The sequence below is a fragment of the Trachurus trachurus genome (assembly GCF_905171665.1).
Source record: "Trachurus trachurus genome assembly, chromosome: 17".
NCBI classification, from domain to species: Eukaryota; Metazoa; Chordata; class Actinopteri; order Carangiformes; family Carangidae; genus Trachurus; species Trachurus trachurus.
The window spans coordinates 13749239-13765568 of NC_139900.1; the positions used below are offsets into that span (position 1 = coordinate 13749239).

General features: G+C 40.6%; 1 protein-coding gene across 1 annotated transcript in view; it reads left to right on the plus strand.

Moving 5' to 3' along the window:
* The window catches only part of prkci (protein kinase C, iota), a 38665-nt gene that overhangs the window by 20282 nt on the left and 2053 nt on the right, over window positions 1-16330 (plus strand). Inside the window, exons 8-17 of the mRNA XM_083991151.1 lie at window positions 862-917; window positions 1835-2011; window positions 4101-4198; window positions 6020-6106; window positions 6200-6335; window positions 6467-6554; window positions 9595-9720; window positions 10199-10278; window positions 10605-10694; window positions 15774-15889. Of these exons, the coding sequence (XP_083847277.1) occupies window positions 862-917; window positions 1835-2011; window positions 4101-4198; window positions 6020-6106; window positions 6200-6335; window positions 6467-6554; window positions 9595-9720; window positions 10199-10278; window positions 10605-10694; window positions 15774-15889 (1054 nt within the window). The remainder of the gene's footprint in view (window positions 1-861; window positions 918-1834; window positions 2012-4100; window positions 4199-6019; window positions 6107-6199; window positions 6336-6466; window positions 6555-9594; window positions 9721-10198; window positions 10279-10604; window positions 10695-15773; window positions 15890-16330) is intronic.

The window sequence follows — 16330 nt, forward strand, 5'->3', positions numbered from 1 at the left end:
CTCCGTCTAGATGCTCACAGGCTAAAGTGTGTCCACGCAAGTTTCCATCAGTACGATAAATAGTAATAAACACTCATGTTGTGACAGTTTGTATAAATTAAATTCAGCCTTTATTCCCACACTGTACAGCCTACCCATGATACAATACATACGTTTAGTGATGGAGCCATTCAATAATATTATATTACAATTTTTTATTGAATGTTGTCTAACTATTTTATGATTATTTATTTATTTATGAATTGTTTTTTATTGTGTTGAGGATTGAAACTGTGTCTAACGCATTGCTTTTCATTGCATTGAATTGTACACAGTACCTTAAATGTATATGACAATAAACTAACTAACACACAATACATAAGTTTAGTGATGGAGCCATTCAATAATATTATGTATCATGAAGCTTGGACACACTTAATCTCTATCTGGGTAGCTGTAGAGCAGTGATGATGATGGAAACACTGGGATGAAAATATTTTAGTTTGAGCCACTTTTTACTTCCATCTAAGATAAAATTCAGCTTAAAAATATTAAAACTTTGGTTGTTGATGGTGTGAGAGGACTCATCTTGTAATGAAAATCCACTGACAAACATTTCTTCCATGTATCTATCTACAAAATAGAGTTAGTTTATTTTATTCTGGTGTTGGTATAGCGTGAATACAAAAGGGTGTTTTCTCGTCTAACCAGGCGGAGAGAAATTACCCAGGCACTGCAGGGCTGTGAACAAAGCGTCTGACTGCCTCTCACCTACTTTCTCTCCTTCTTCTCTCATCTCTCCTACCTCCCTCCTCCTCTCCTCCTCTCCTCTGCGGCCTCCCCCTCTCCTTCTGTCTGTCACTTTCTCCTCTCCTCTCTCAGGCCCTCAGAATAAAGACTCCAGAGAAAGCTTGACTTACGACGGAGAAGAGAAAGAGGTGAGAGAGAAATCTTTTCAAACACTGTTGATGTATGACTCACAGTCTGTCAACCTGTCATGTTGACTAGATGGATATGAATTTGTGTGTATGTATATTTAGACAGAGAGAGAGAGAGAGAGAAAAAGAAGGCACACATGTTTCTGACAGAGTAAGATCACCTGTAATTGGATGCAGTTGCTTCTGTCCACTTATTTTTTTTTTTTACCAGGACGTACATTTGGGTGATCCTTCTTCCACCTGCTGTGGATATGTGATATAGAGAGCGTACAGATGCAGGCACTTTTGCAGCGCTGTGGGTATTGATTTCCTTTGGTGGAGCTAATAAAGTAACCTTTTATCACAGCTCTTAACACCAGAGGCTGATTAATGGCCCAAGATGTAGTTTGGGGTTGGGGTGGGGGGGTTTGTCGAACGGAGCGGCCCGAGCTGGAGATGGATAAAGAATGGATCGAGTTGGACACAGATAGACGGAGATAACAGAGAGCAGCCCAAATGATCTTATCTACGGCTCCGTATCTGACTCTGGGGAAGGCAGGTTGTCACGTGAAGCGAGGTTAGATGGATAGCCGGTGGAAACGGTTCACTACAGAATAGATTACAGCCCGGCGAGGAGGAGGAGGAGGAGGAGGAGAAGAACATGGGTGAGGAGATGCTGCTCAGGTTTACACAGAAGTAGGAACTGTAATACAGTGAGCGCTTCCTCTTATGGAGGCAGGGTCCAGTGTTTAATTAAAAACAAGAAAATCATTACAGAGATTAATTTCCATGAGGTGGAGCTGCGAGCACTTTAAACTTCATTTACAAAACCACCCAAAGGAAATCGCCCGCTTGCCTCCAAACCAAATCACTACTTCTATCAATACTTCAATGAGAAACTTATCTTTCTCACTTGTCCCTCCATAACTACCTCCCAGGCACGGAGCAGTAGAGACACGGGGAAATCGCCATCGAGCCTGGGCCTAGCGGACTTCGATCTGCTGAGGGTGATTGGCAGAGGCAGCTACGCCAAGGTGCTGCTGGTGCAGCTGAAGAAGACCGAACGCATCTACGCCATGAAGGTGGTGAAGAAGGAGCTGGTCAACGACGACGAGGTAAACGAGAAAAGTACAACGCTGATGTTCGTCACATTAACGGTGAAATTATCCCTGTGTGTCAAAATGTTCTGAGAAAAGCGGCCAAGTACTCACACTAGACAATCCAGAGCTAATTTTCATTAATTATGATGATTATTTTATTGATTATATGGAAAAAGGCAGTTTTTTTCTTTCTCATCTTTTTATTTATTTTTATTTATTCTAACATAATACAGCCGTTCATTTGTATATAATATTTACAGTGGAAGCACAATATGGACTGTCAAGCCCTTAGTCCCCATATATTGAGACCATATATACACACATTCACTCATTGTCACATTCATACCGTCTTGTATACATAAATACACAAAGGTAAAGAAAACATATATATCTCTTTTTTTAATTAAATCAGAACATACTGGAGCTGAGTAACACATATTTGCTGAAAGTCATGGGTCATGTTTACTCTGAAAGTGGAGGAGAGAGAATAGCTGAAAGCAGGCATAAATTGAGAATCAGTTGTCGGGGTGAATAAGATATATTTTTTAACAGTAAAACAAGTGTAAAAAAAAAAAAAAAAAAAAAAAAAACTTCCAGCGCACACAAGAGCAAAGGATAGACACAATTTATTATCAAAAGTAACAACAGAAGGGGCGAACAACGCGTTTCACATGTTGCTTCATGAGATTCGCTCTTGATTGTCATAATTGCTTTAATAGACAAGGTGAATAACATCATGATCATGACACCCTGACAATCAATCAATCAATCAATCAATCAATCAATCAATCAATCAATCAATCAATCAATCAATCAATCAATCAATCAATCAATCAATTGAATTGAAACAAGTTTACAAATTAAAAGCTCATCTATAAAAGGCAAGTACAAATACCATAAATAGCATGAGAAAGATATAAAGAGTAATACAAATATCTGACAAGTGTCAACTCTCATAATATGAGACAAGGTAGATGGAAAAAATGAAAAAATAATGTAGATCATAAAAAAGTATAATAATTAGGACCCATTACAATAATGAGATACAAATGCATAATCTAAATGTACTGTACCAACTCATTAATGTATCAAAATAGGAGTGTATACAGTATAAATAATCACAAAATATAGAAAGTACATACAAATACACATCAAAAATTATAATATATAGAAATGCATATCCAAAAGCAAATGGGCTGATGTAAACCACGGAGGAGATACTCCACAAATCTACTAAAGCTACCTGTACCTGTCTAAACAGGGAGAGGAGGGAAGTGGATCCCTATACATTACCTGCAGACACAAAAGCACAGACAGATTAGTATACACAATTTACAATTTACAAAAATGGACTTAAGTCTGAAGTCTCATTTAGTCCATGCACAGAGTAAAACAAGCGTCTCGGTACCCAGCTGTGTATACCCGCTTAAGAAAACTGCCTGTATAAGTCCGTACAGTGTGACAATAATCCAACACTTCATCTATTGAGATGTGAAAAGGTTAGTTAATAGTGTGGTCACCAGCCTTATGTCACTGCCATGTATAATTAATGTAATTAGCACAATCAATGGGAGCGGTTATTCATAGCACAGTGAACATTTGTCTCCTTCGATTGTGTCGTGTCTGAAACACTTTGAGTTTACTGGACAGACTTCTTTTTAGCCATCAGTCTTTCTAAGAAGGTCTGGATAAACCATCATGTCATCAAAAATTGATCCTGGGCGAACACATGTAGCAGCACAGCCAGCGGCAATCAGAGTAGTTAGCCTTGATTAGATGCACTTAGCGTGATTGACAAATTGACAAGTGCCTGTCGATCAATGGTGAAGTGTTGGGCTGTCCCTGCCCTGTCAGCGTGAGCAGCATCCGTGTCCAGACATATAATCATCCAGCCGTCGATAGATGATGCTTCTACTGGCTCAGCAGCCACCAAACCGACCTGGAGCTCTGTAGCGTTGGTCGATGGAGCTCTGTGCTTATTCAGCTTCTTTTTTTTTAAACCAAGTTCAAGGGTACTTTGTTCAGAAAGATCTCTGATTGACATTCACTCTTCTTGTGTCTTTTTGTGTGTGTGTGTGTGTGTGTGTGTGTGTTCTTCCTCCAGGACATCGACTGGGTCCAGACAGAAAAGCACGTCTTCGAGCAGGCGTCTAATCACCCCTTCTTGGTGGGCCTCCACTCCTGTTTCCAGACAGAAAGCAGGTGATAGCATTTGTCCCCCCTGTGCCAGTCACACGGTTTGTTCATGACATGGGAAAATCTGCAAGAATGTTGAAAAACAAATCATTTTGACGTCCTCAAAATAAGTGAAAATGTAGAAAAATAACCGGTAACACTTTACTTGATGCCTATCTCTATAACACATTATAATCATACTTATAATGAGGTATAATGCAGTTATAACACTGTATAATTATAGTTATAAACACTCATAAATGATCATAATGCTTTATAACAATAATCATAACACACTGTAAAGCATTTTATCTTGACTTATAAGGTCAGGTATTATTAATACGTTATAATTGTTAGTAACTGGCTGACAATGCCCACACTTATAATGCATTATAAATATAGTTATAATGTGTTATAATTGGCTTTTAAACATGTATCATTATAAACACTCATAAATCACATAAGACTTTATAACAATAAGCATAGCACATTATAGAGCATTATAACTCTATTATAATACTAAGACCTTATAAGCCATTATAAAATGCTCTATGATGTCTTATGCTTATTGTTATAAAGCCTTATGATAATTAATGAGTGTTTATAATGATAGTTATACACGTTTGTAAGCCAATTATAACACATTATAACTATATTTATAATGCATTATCGATGTGGTCATGATAAAATGCTTTATAGTGTGTTATGATTATTGTTATAAAACATTATGATAATTTATGAGTGTTTATAATTATCGTTATACAGTGCTATAACTGCATTATAACTCATTATAAGTATGGTTATAATGTGTTATAGAGATAGGCGTCAAGTAAAGTGTTACCAAATAACCATTAAAGTCACAAAGAAACCCCCCTCTGCTCTGCAGTTTTAGATCTGAATATGTAAGACGTCGTAATCTTTGTAAAGTTTTTGTCAGCTGACATCCAAACACTCACATCCCATTATAACACTGCTGCTGCTGTGGGTTTATACAATAACTGCTCACCTCAAATCATATTTAATTGGATACGTTTATGTATCTGCCCCGAGTTCAAGATGAGTCACCAACAATATAATACTTTACCGGAAGATGAAAGGAAAGGATTTTTATATCAACTACAGGGAGGGAGGAGGGATTTTTGAAGCATTTATCGTGCAATGAGAGATAAATGAACAATTAAGACTTAGACACGATGTACTTTTCATTCGACTGTCATGAAAAAGTCAACAAATGTCAACATTAAGTACTGCAGCTTGTCAGCGAAGTGCGAAACATGATGTAGCATGTAAGAGCGTTTCCCTTCGCCTACTGCTCCTGTGGTTTACATCAACAGACCACTTTGTGAAGGTCAGACTTGTTAAGGAAGAGTGCGGTTGTGGTTACAGGAAGATCTCCATCATCTTGAAACTTCCTGAAGACCTGATTTCAAATCATTGGCATTTCTTTATAACATTTATAGTTTCATAACATAAGTAAAGAGCAGGAAAAAAATGTCCTGGGTGTTTAAACAGATTTGATTTCCACAAGCGTTGTCACAGTTTTTCAAATTCATACTAGTCAGAAGAGTTCAGACAGAGAACACCAAGAAATATCACAATTTGTCTTGGTATTCGTTGAGATTTTTTGTCCGTAAAGTTTAAATGGGTGTGTTTTGTTTTGTTTTTCAGGTCCTGATAGATAAACAGAGTTGACATTTAGCAGAAAACAATGTGTACCAGATGGAAACGCATATTCATACGACTTTGTGTTTCCCACCACAACACGATGCTGGCTCTGTTGTCCCATGCAAATGACTATGCGTTGGAGCGAAAAGATTAAACTCACTATTACATTTCCTTCTTTTACAGACTCTTCTTTGTTATTGAATATGTGAACGGTGGAGATCTCATGTTCCACATGCAGAGACAAAGGAAACTTCCAGAAGAACACGCCAGGTAGAGCAATTAAAACAAAAAAAAACTAACGTCATTTATTGTCTGATTGTCGTCATGCGTGATTTTGAGAAACCGCTCATTCTCCTTTTGCAGATTCTACTCGGCGGAGATCAGTCTTGCGCTCAACTACCTCCATGAACGGGGAATCATCTACAGAGATCTGAAACTGGACAACGTGCTGCTGGACTCAGAGGGACACATCAAACTTACAGACTACGGCATGTGCAAGGTGTGGTTTTCACGCGGCGCTCGTGATATCGTTATGCACTTTGGATAAAAGCACCTGCAGAAAGTGTCGGTTTACAGCCCCACTCAGATGAGTTCACTCACTCACGGCTTATGATCTTTTTGTTTTTGCAGGAGGGTTTGAGACCGGGCGATACAACGAGCACTTTCTGTGGTACCCCCAATTACATTGCCCCCGAGATCCTCAGAGGAGAGGATTATGGTGAGAATTACAACACGCAAGCACTTAGCAGAAATGCTATCTGATCATTTGGTGCGATACACACAATGTGAGACATTATGCAGGAATATCTGAGACGCTGCTTGTTTTATGGATGCGCATGGGTGCAGTATCTGGGTTATCAACACAATTTAAGAGGTGTTATTCGAATAAATATGCATGCTTTAAAAACAAAAAGGAAGAAATTAGAAAAATGAGGTCAAACTAAAAAAAAAAACGAGTAGAAAATGAGAAACAAAGGCTAAAAATAAATAAATAAACTAGAAAATCAATAAAATAAAAGTAACAAATGTGCAAATATGTTGGGAAAAAGCAATAAAATCATAATTGAAGCAGATGTGGCGTCATCTGAATGAATAGTGCTTCTATATTCACTCCTTATAAACGATACATGTCTCGGTGGGATATTATGGTGACTAATGTGTCCTAGTCACAGTTTAATATCCTCCAGCCATTAAGGACAAAGGTGCAGTTTCAAGTGTTCACTCAAATATCACATTCTACATCATAACTGTGTGCTGCACTCTGGACACATTTATAAACACAATACAATAAAAATAGAAAGAAAAAAAAAGAGAGCTCCCTGGTTACCAAAAGTGGTATCATAGCAACAAGTTCCACTGTTCCAAGGATCATACCAGTGTTCTTTTTTTTCTTTTTTGCATGTTAACATTTTACAATAGGCCTTTTTTACCCATAATGACAACATATTAACTGGTCACAGTGGGAAAATCACACAAGTGAGAGATGAAATAAACAAAGTGTCATGAAAAACATCTTTAGGCCCACTGTGGTGCCCTGTGAAACCAACTACATTTGTTTTTTTTAAAGGGATAGTTCAACATTTTGGCAAATTGGCCCATTGCCATAATCCCTATTAGAGGTCGACCGATAGTGGATTTTTAAATTCCGATATAATAACGATAGTTTGGAGCAGGAAAAAGCCGATAGCCGATTAATCGGCCGATATCCCCCCCCCCCCACGAAATTTTTTTTTTTATATATTAATTAATTTTTTTTTATTTAATTTTTTTTTTTTTATAATAATATATAGCTATTAGCTAGTGTAAAACTAAAGGATGTGGGACACTGAATCATCCCTGGACCCTGTGAGTGACGAACAGCCAAACTCCACACGAGTTTGTTTACATCAGAACAGCTGTAGTGGACGTGACGCTGCAGGAGAGGAGACTGTAACTAAACAGGACGTTAGCTCGTGGTGTGGTTACGCCGTACATTAACAGGTGACTGTTTCACTACAATCAGCCTACTGTGTGGAAAACCCATAGACTGTAAAAAGAAAAACCACGCTGTAATGATCGTGATCGAGTTGAACGAGTGTGTTTGGAGCTGACGGGAGGAGAGGAAAAAGAGAGCGAGACGCGCGAGACGCACGTAGCGGCCGTGATATGACGACACCGTCCCCGCTGAGGAGGAACTCGGCTGTTATGGAACAGGACCTAAACCAAGTCGAGTAGAGCCCATAGAGCCCAACTTTGTAGTGTAAAGAGCCATTATTGTGCGTCTGCCCCAACTCTGAAGCTGAAGCGGCGCTCTCTCTTCCTTCTTCCTGTCGCTCTCTAGCTGTCCTTTCAAAATAAAAGCACAAAAAGCCGGAGGGGGGAAAAAAAAAAACACTGACTCGTGAGCTGGTGGCGGTGAGATATTTAGCGTGGCAGCCGCCACCACATTATATATGCAGGAACCCTTATATGATTAAGAGAAAATACTACAGTGTTCAGCCCCTCCACCTGCCGCCTCTCTCTGCGGTCGCACCGCACCTTCCCTCACCTGGGTCACTTCTCCGCTGCTGCTGCTGCACTCGCCCTGTCTCTCTCTCTCTCCCATGCTCTGTGTGTGTGTGAAGAGCAGCCCCGCCCCTCAGTGATCAGAGAGACAGAGAGCGGCAGGGAAGAAGCAGTTTATGGCGCTGTGGAAAAAACTGCAGCCATCGGCCACTATCGGAGCCAAGTTCAGCTGATTCCGATAGTTTGTAAAATGTCCTATCGGCGCCGATTAATCGGCCAAAACGATTAATCGGTCGACCTCTAATCCCTATAGTTTTAGGAGTAGGTTCATTACCTTTAATTGTCGGTGCAAGCAATTTTTAGAATGGCGGAGCAGAGCTGCTCAGAGCTACGCTACGGAGGCTAATGGGATTTCTTGGTTTCCCTCATCAAACTCATCAAATACACAATCCAACAACTCCAAAAGGCTCTGGTGGACAAGTTGTGACCGGCACATTCACCACGCTATGAGATAATAACAGAACGTTACGAGACAGGGTTGTTTTAGAGGTAAATTCATGCAATTCATGCCCGTTCCGGTCGGGGCAGTTTTCGGCAAGCAGTCTTTGAATTTACCTAAAAACCAACTCTGTCGCGTAACGTTCTGTTATTAACTCATAGCGTGGTGAATGTGCCGGTCACAACTTGTCCACAAGAGTGTTTTGGAGTTATTGGATTGTGTATTTGATGAGTTTGATGAGGGAAACCAAGAAATCCCATGAGCCTCTGTAGCGCAGCTCTGAGCACAAACCTACTCCTAAAACTATAGGGATTATGGCAATGGGCTAATTTGCCAAAATGTTGAACTATCCCTTTAGTCTTGAACACACACAGTGACATTGTAAAGCTGATCTGATAAATGTTTTTTTTTAAGTGAAGGAGGTGGAAGAAAACACAAAATAAGGAACTATTTGGGAAACTCCTCGTGTGCTCTCAGAAATAGGTTCAGACAGGGGATTTCTTTTTCTTTTTTTTTTATCCTGTTCCCCGACGTTAACAAATCTTTTATCTTTCATAGTCTTTTTTTAACATCACATATACACGCTGCTCGTCTTATTTCCTGGTCGTAGGCGCCGGTTGTGAACACTAATGAGGCTGCCCACAGAAGCTCTTGTATTTTTGTCCTCTCAGTCCGCTGAAGAGATTTAATGGTCTTTTTGTACTCAACCACCGCCATTCATCCTTTTCCCTAACCTTTAGCGGGACTGTGTGTGTGTGTGTGTGTGTGTCCTCAGGGTTCAGCGTGGACTGGTGGGCGCTTGGCGTGCTGATGTTCGAGATGATGGCGGGCCGGTCGCCCTTCGACATCGTCGGGAGTTCTGACAACCCGGACCAGAACACAGAAGACTACCTCTTCCAAGGTAAAAACCAAACACCCCCACAGCTCAGATGTGTCAGTGGAGGGAGAAAAGAACGCAGCTCTCAACACCTTCGTATTGACACGTTTGAAAAGAGCCACTTCTCTCTCCGTACCCGGCACAAACCATCTGTTACCGGCAGAAACGTGTGAACTCGTGTGTGTTTTTGTTGTAAATATACCGTCTCAAAATGTGTCTTGTTTGCTCATCACTGCCTGCAAGTGTCGGATAGACGGGGATTAAAATGTACCACTCGACAGACTGAAGTCATACTTCAAGACGTTTCTATCAAACCGTACTGACGTTGCATCGAGCAGCTCTTTAATGTATATTTAACATGAGGAAACCCGACAGGACTCGACTCAAAACGCAGTCATATCTGCAGCAGTGCTGGTGTTGTCCTCTGTCATTTTAGCCTCAGGGGACTCACTGTCTGTCTGTCTGTCTCCCCTCCTCCCCTTCTCTCTCCCTCCTCCTGCAGTTATATTGGAAAAACAGATCAGAATCCCCCGCTCGTTGTCAGTCAAAGCCGCCAGCGTCCTCAAGGGATTCCTCAACAAGGTAAGACGGGGTCAGGTAGGACCCGATCAATCTTAAACACTTTCCGCCCCTCTGACAATGACATCGTTATGGCCTCAGTTAAAGTCCAGAGTGCTGTCTCTCACTGTCTTGAACCTCAATGTGCTCTCTCATCCCTTTTCACCCACACTTATACTTTAAAAAAAAACTTTTTCACTTACCATACCCCTCTTTTTTTCACCTTTCTTGCAAATTCCCTCCTTTCTAACCTTCCCCACCTTTTCTCTCGCCCCTCATCTGACTCCTTGTCTGTCTCCATCACCATCATGTCACCGTCTCTCAACCTCCTCTCACTCTCTCTCCCACAGGATCCCAAGGAGCGTCTAGGCTGCCACCCTCAGACAGGATTCGCAGACATCATGGGCCATCCGTTCTTCCGCAATGTCGACTGGGACCTTGTGAGTCATTCCCTCGTACTATCTATCTCTCTCTCTCTCTCTCTTTTTCCGCCTTCTCCCTTTCCTGAATCGCTTCATGCAATTAATCACAGTTTTCATCATAGTTTGTAATGAAGGGAATCAGTGCTGGTGCACGTCGGCTGCCAAATAGGTCAAAATCAATCCATATATTGATCCTGCGGAGAAAGAAAAACAGAAAGACGCTCCTACACAGCAGAAGGTCAGATCTGAGTGCACGGGGTCGCCCCTCCCGCTCCCCTGCTGCCCTGCAGGCTGGGAAACTCTGTCAAAGCCGAGGATTATTAGCGTTGAGATGAGTCGAGACTCCACATCCTGGTGCAGAGCAGACAGACAGAGACAGAAAGAAGAAACAAACAGGCCGGGCAGGAGGCTGACGGCAGCAGATAGGCTGACTAACAGACAGACAGACGAACCGAGACAGGAAGCCAGAGAGAGAAGCATCACTTACTGACAGTCACCAAGACAGAAAAGCTGAAATGGGAAACTCTGGATTTACATTTCTTATTCTTATATCTCACAGGGGAAGTCGTTTGATCGATCAAATAGTGGAATAACAATTCTTATTACACGGCTCTATTGAATGCTGCTCTCTCCGTTATTTCTGAATAACAGACCGTCGTCAAGTATAATGACCGTTGCTAGGGACGCCGCTCTGATCAGCGCAGCACAGAAAAAAGAAACCATGCAGGATATTTACTTTATGTTTCATTTTTACCGTCATTAAACAGCTTCGGACTAATTGTGAAGTTAGATAAATGACTTGTAACTTGTTACAAGGAGAGTGGAGGCTCCTTCCACATCGTGGCTGGAAACCAAACCTGCTGATCAGAGCCTCTGACGCGCAGTGTCACAGCTCTCCTCCTCTCGTCTCGGTGGCACCGCGACTCCGCGACACAAACGCACCCTGCACCCCGCAACCTGTAATCTCTTGTTTATGACAGATACGACTACACAAAATACACACATCGTAACATGTGTGTGGTAATCCATCGATCCACTGATTGATTATCAAAGGCTTCAAATGCATGAACGGGAGGAGGCTCAGCAAAACAGCGGACGTGATCGGACATGCAGATTTGTTAAATGAAGCAATTAAAAATCGATGAACGTCGTATTTTGATCAACATTATGTTTCAAATTAATTGTTTTACTCGTAAACCGTGTAATAAGCGGGATAATGTATAGTTGGTCGATTGTTATGGAGAAATAAACCCCGACAGGAAGTATGAAGTACCTCCGAACTATACATTATCCCTTACATGTTCAGGACGAAGCCATTTGTTAATTAAATTTTAGCATCATTAGGAGTCATTTCATTTTTAAGTTCACTGTGAAATTAAAAACTAAGCTAGACTATGTTTTAGTTGGTGATTCTCACGCTGTGGGTCACATGATCGAAACAGTGATGGTGTGTTCCCAGTTGGCTGAGAGTTATCCAGAGTGGTCCGACAGGGGTCACAGCAAAAATCTGTAATACTGTAATGCTGTTCTCTTTCCTATCCCAAATAAAATAAAGTCACGGTGGCTGGTCTTTGGTGTCGATGACGTGTGCGTGTGCAGGTAAAACAAAAAGGACTGCTCAAAGCAAAGTTTCAATGATAAACCAAAAATCCAGGTCCTTTATAAACAAAAGTACTACAAATATGAACCAAAAATGCCTTTTTGTCATGGTGGCAGGCACGACACGACACGTAACAACACAGAAAGAAAGAATTGTGTGACTCAATCCGCAACACCTGTCCTTGCTCATCCCTTTGTTCAAATACCCCCCCCCCCCCAGAATAGTTTGTCACAACACACCGTGCGTTAGACACAACTGTGTTTGGGGCTGCACATCTGCAGACCAGTCAGCGTATCCATGGTCACAGTGTTTCAGCTTAGCAGTGAAAAATATGAAATTAAAGCTGGAACCTTCAAGGGAACGAGGGAAGAAAAAATGCTGGGAAACATTGTCATAGATGATTGTCATGAGGTGGAGGACACAGGAAATTAAAGCAGAAGTAAGCGGAATGTTTGTGTTAATATAAGTCTTAAATAGTTATATCTTCCGACAGAAATCACTTATATAGAGTTTTGGGTCTGAAACACGGGTCTGTCAGTCACTCTGCTCTGCTGTAAGCCGAGGAGAAAACTTTCCTTGTATCCTACAACCTTTATCCAATGAGGAGAGAGAACGGCATAAAGGGGCAGTCCTCTCTGTGTGTGCAGCCAAGGGATGCCCGTGAATGTGGTGACGTAGTGACGAGGGCGACTGCTAACTCCATCGGCTGACAGGAAGTTAGCCAAAACGACCGGATCGCTTACTTCTGCTTTAACTCCCACATGTGTATTTGTTTTTGAAATTTTCTTTTTTATTTAAGATTTCAAACAACAAACAAAAAAACAGAGAAAGAACAAAAATAGACAGAATATAAGGGAACATGGTTGACATGGACTGTACATTAGTGCAAAATGTTACATCTCAAAGAATATGAAGTCCACTGTTCCCAGTACTCTGTATATTGTTCGGCCTGTAGTCTTAGGGACAAGGTCAGTTTTTCCATGCATTGTATTTCGTTAACAACGGTGATCCAGTCATTCCTTGATGCCAGATTTGTCTGCAGCCATTTCCGTGTAATGACCTTCTTGCTTGCAGCCAAGAGCCCTTTATATAAATAGTTGTCCTGGTCCATACTGCAAGTCCAACTGTGATTGTGATTTTACCCAAATACAGTGAAACAAAAGAAAAATCTTCTGTGTTTACAGTAAGTCTGCACAGACGGTGAAGCCCTGGAAGACTTTTTTTTGTGATTTGCCTTTAGAGGGGAAATCTAAATAAAACTATAACTTGACTTGACTATATTAAGAGAGTATGAGGATCCCAGTGAAAGTCAAACTAGATCTAATGGCACTCAGGTTATTTATGAAGCTTCCTGTTCTCAGTTTCAGAGATGAGTAACATCATCATCATTTAAGAGTGAACATGACACCCCGAACTGTGCAGTGAAACTCAAGGCTGTCTGAGTGGTTGTAGTGTGTTGTCAACACATTCAAAAAAGATTAACAGGCTGGTCTAGATATAGTTTCCCGTAGCACTGCAGCTGACATTTATTTCCTCTATTGATTAATATGTTGATTTGTTTTTAAACAGGATTAGACTATTAAAAAGTCAGGAGAAAAAAAGCACAGGCGATGAAAATGAATAAGATGTTCGATCTACAATAGTATAACACGGGAAATCCATACGTTTGTGAGGAAGGAGCCAGTAAATATTTGTGCTTGAAAGGTGAATTTAATCAATGATCAAAACAGCTGGTAATTCCCTGTCTGCTGATAGATTAATCAATGACTCCATTGATCATTATATACCTGGTTTTAAGCATCTAAAATTAAATTAGATGCAAATGACTGTTTTTTTTTTATTTTAGTTGGACACTCAGTTGAACTGATTTAGTTCAAACTGCTTTGTTTCTAAAATGTTTGTAGAGAACAGGAAGTGTCCTCATAAAACTCTGCACACACACACGCGCACGTGCATAAATGATCCGGCGTGTTTCATCACCGGAGGTCAGACAGACGTGACCTTAACAAACGGACAGACACACATGCACTGGTGGATGACATGACAGTCAGACAGACAGACAGGCCTTCAGACAGGCAGCGCAGCTTGTCACGGATCACCATGACCTCTTTTTCCCTGTTTGGTCTGGAGCAGAGAACCAGCAGTCGGTCAGAGTGTCTGGGTGGATCAGCTTACACCCCCCACACCCACCTCTCACCTAACACATGCACACACACACACACTCGCACACTAAGCCCTAAAGTTTCCCCTGCAGTGCAGCTGTTGACCTGCAGGGGGAGCAGTCGTTGGTTTGCCTGACTGTGTGACATCAGGGCAGAAGTGCAGGTTCCTCTTGAAGGTTTCAGTCAGAGGAGCTGGTGTTGGTCATTTAACGTGTTTCTGTGTGAAAACAGGACACTTGTACTCATAATACAATATTATTATTATTACTCTATCAGCTTTTCGTTCCCTTTTTCTGTCCAGTCTGTTTTTGCTTCTATGCAGAGCGTGCGGTGTGTTGTGTGTCGTCCTTGTCCTTTGACTGACTCTGTATATATACGATTGCTGCTCTATCTTTGTCGTGCATTTCTGTCCTTTTTCAATGCATTTTTAAATAAATGATAAACCCGTCTCTAGACCAGATCATGGTTTGACTGCTACTCTAGGGTGGCGCCAAGCAGCTATTTCCTTCATCAGTTAATCTGATGATTATTTCCTCATTTAATTAATTTAATCATTTAGGCTATAAAATGTCAAAGTGATCAATGATTATCACAGATTCCCAGAGCAAAAAGGCTTCTTCTTCCTCTTCTTCTTCTTCTTGTCTGGCTTGTTAAAGCAACAGTCCCAAATCCACATAGTATATCCATGTAGTTCAGCCCTTTCTAAATACTTACCTATACAGTGTCATACAAAAGTTTCGGTGCCCCTTTTCAAAATTTCTGTTGATGTGAACAGTTACACAAGTGGAATATTTAATTATAATTAAAGGTATAAAGATACAGATGACACATTTCCCTTTACAACAATATATTTTTGATTTTATTTTCATCTTTTACATTTTCAAAACGACAGAAAAGGACAAGGGTTTGTCCACCCCCCAACTTTGTAAACTATCGCAGTGTGTAAATAGTAAATATCTTGTTTGATACCTTGGTCAAAGTTATCTGAGAGCTCAAGTCTCCTGGGTTTCCCATTCTTTTGCAGGCTGCTGCTTTGTTTCCCTTTTTCACTTTAAAAGTGTAGAAAACAAAAATAATACACTGATATTGCTTCAAAATATTGCAAAAGACTCTTTCATGTTTAACTTTGTCTTTTGGAGATCATTTCATCTTCCACTTGCTCAACTGTTTTCATTAACAATAATTTTGACCAGGGGTGCCCAAACTTTTGGATACCACTGTACATTTATTTTTATATTGATTAGCTAATTACTCGTCTGTGTTGTTGTCATACTTATTGATCACTGGTGTGTTTCTAAATGTTCCCACCTGATGCCTATGTTGTTGTTATTCCAGCTGGAGCAGAAGCAGGTCGTCCCTCCATTCAAGCCCAACATCTCAGGGGAATTCGGACTGGACAACTTTGACGCCCAGTTCACCAACGAGCCCATCCAGCTGACGCCTGACGACGAGTGAGTTCCCGTTTTCACAGATAGATAGATAGATAGATAGATAGATAGATAGATAGATAGATAGATAGATACAGATAGATAGATACAGATAGATAGATATAGATAGATATAGATATAGATAGATAGATACAGATAGATACAGATAGATAGATACAGATAGATAGATATAGATAGATATAGATATAGATAGATATAGAGATAGATAGATAGATAGATAGATAGATAGATAGATAGATAGATAGATAGATAGATAGATAGATAGATAGATAGATAGATAGATAGATAGATAGATACTTTATTAATCCCAGTCGGGAAATTCAGGTGTCTCTCGCTCATCCAGACAATTAAAACAATTAAAACGCAGACCAGTACATACAATAACGGGACAATAAAATAAAATAAATAAACACAAATGAGGCAGTACAGTACACTACACTACAA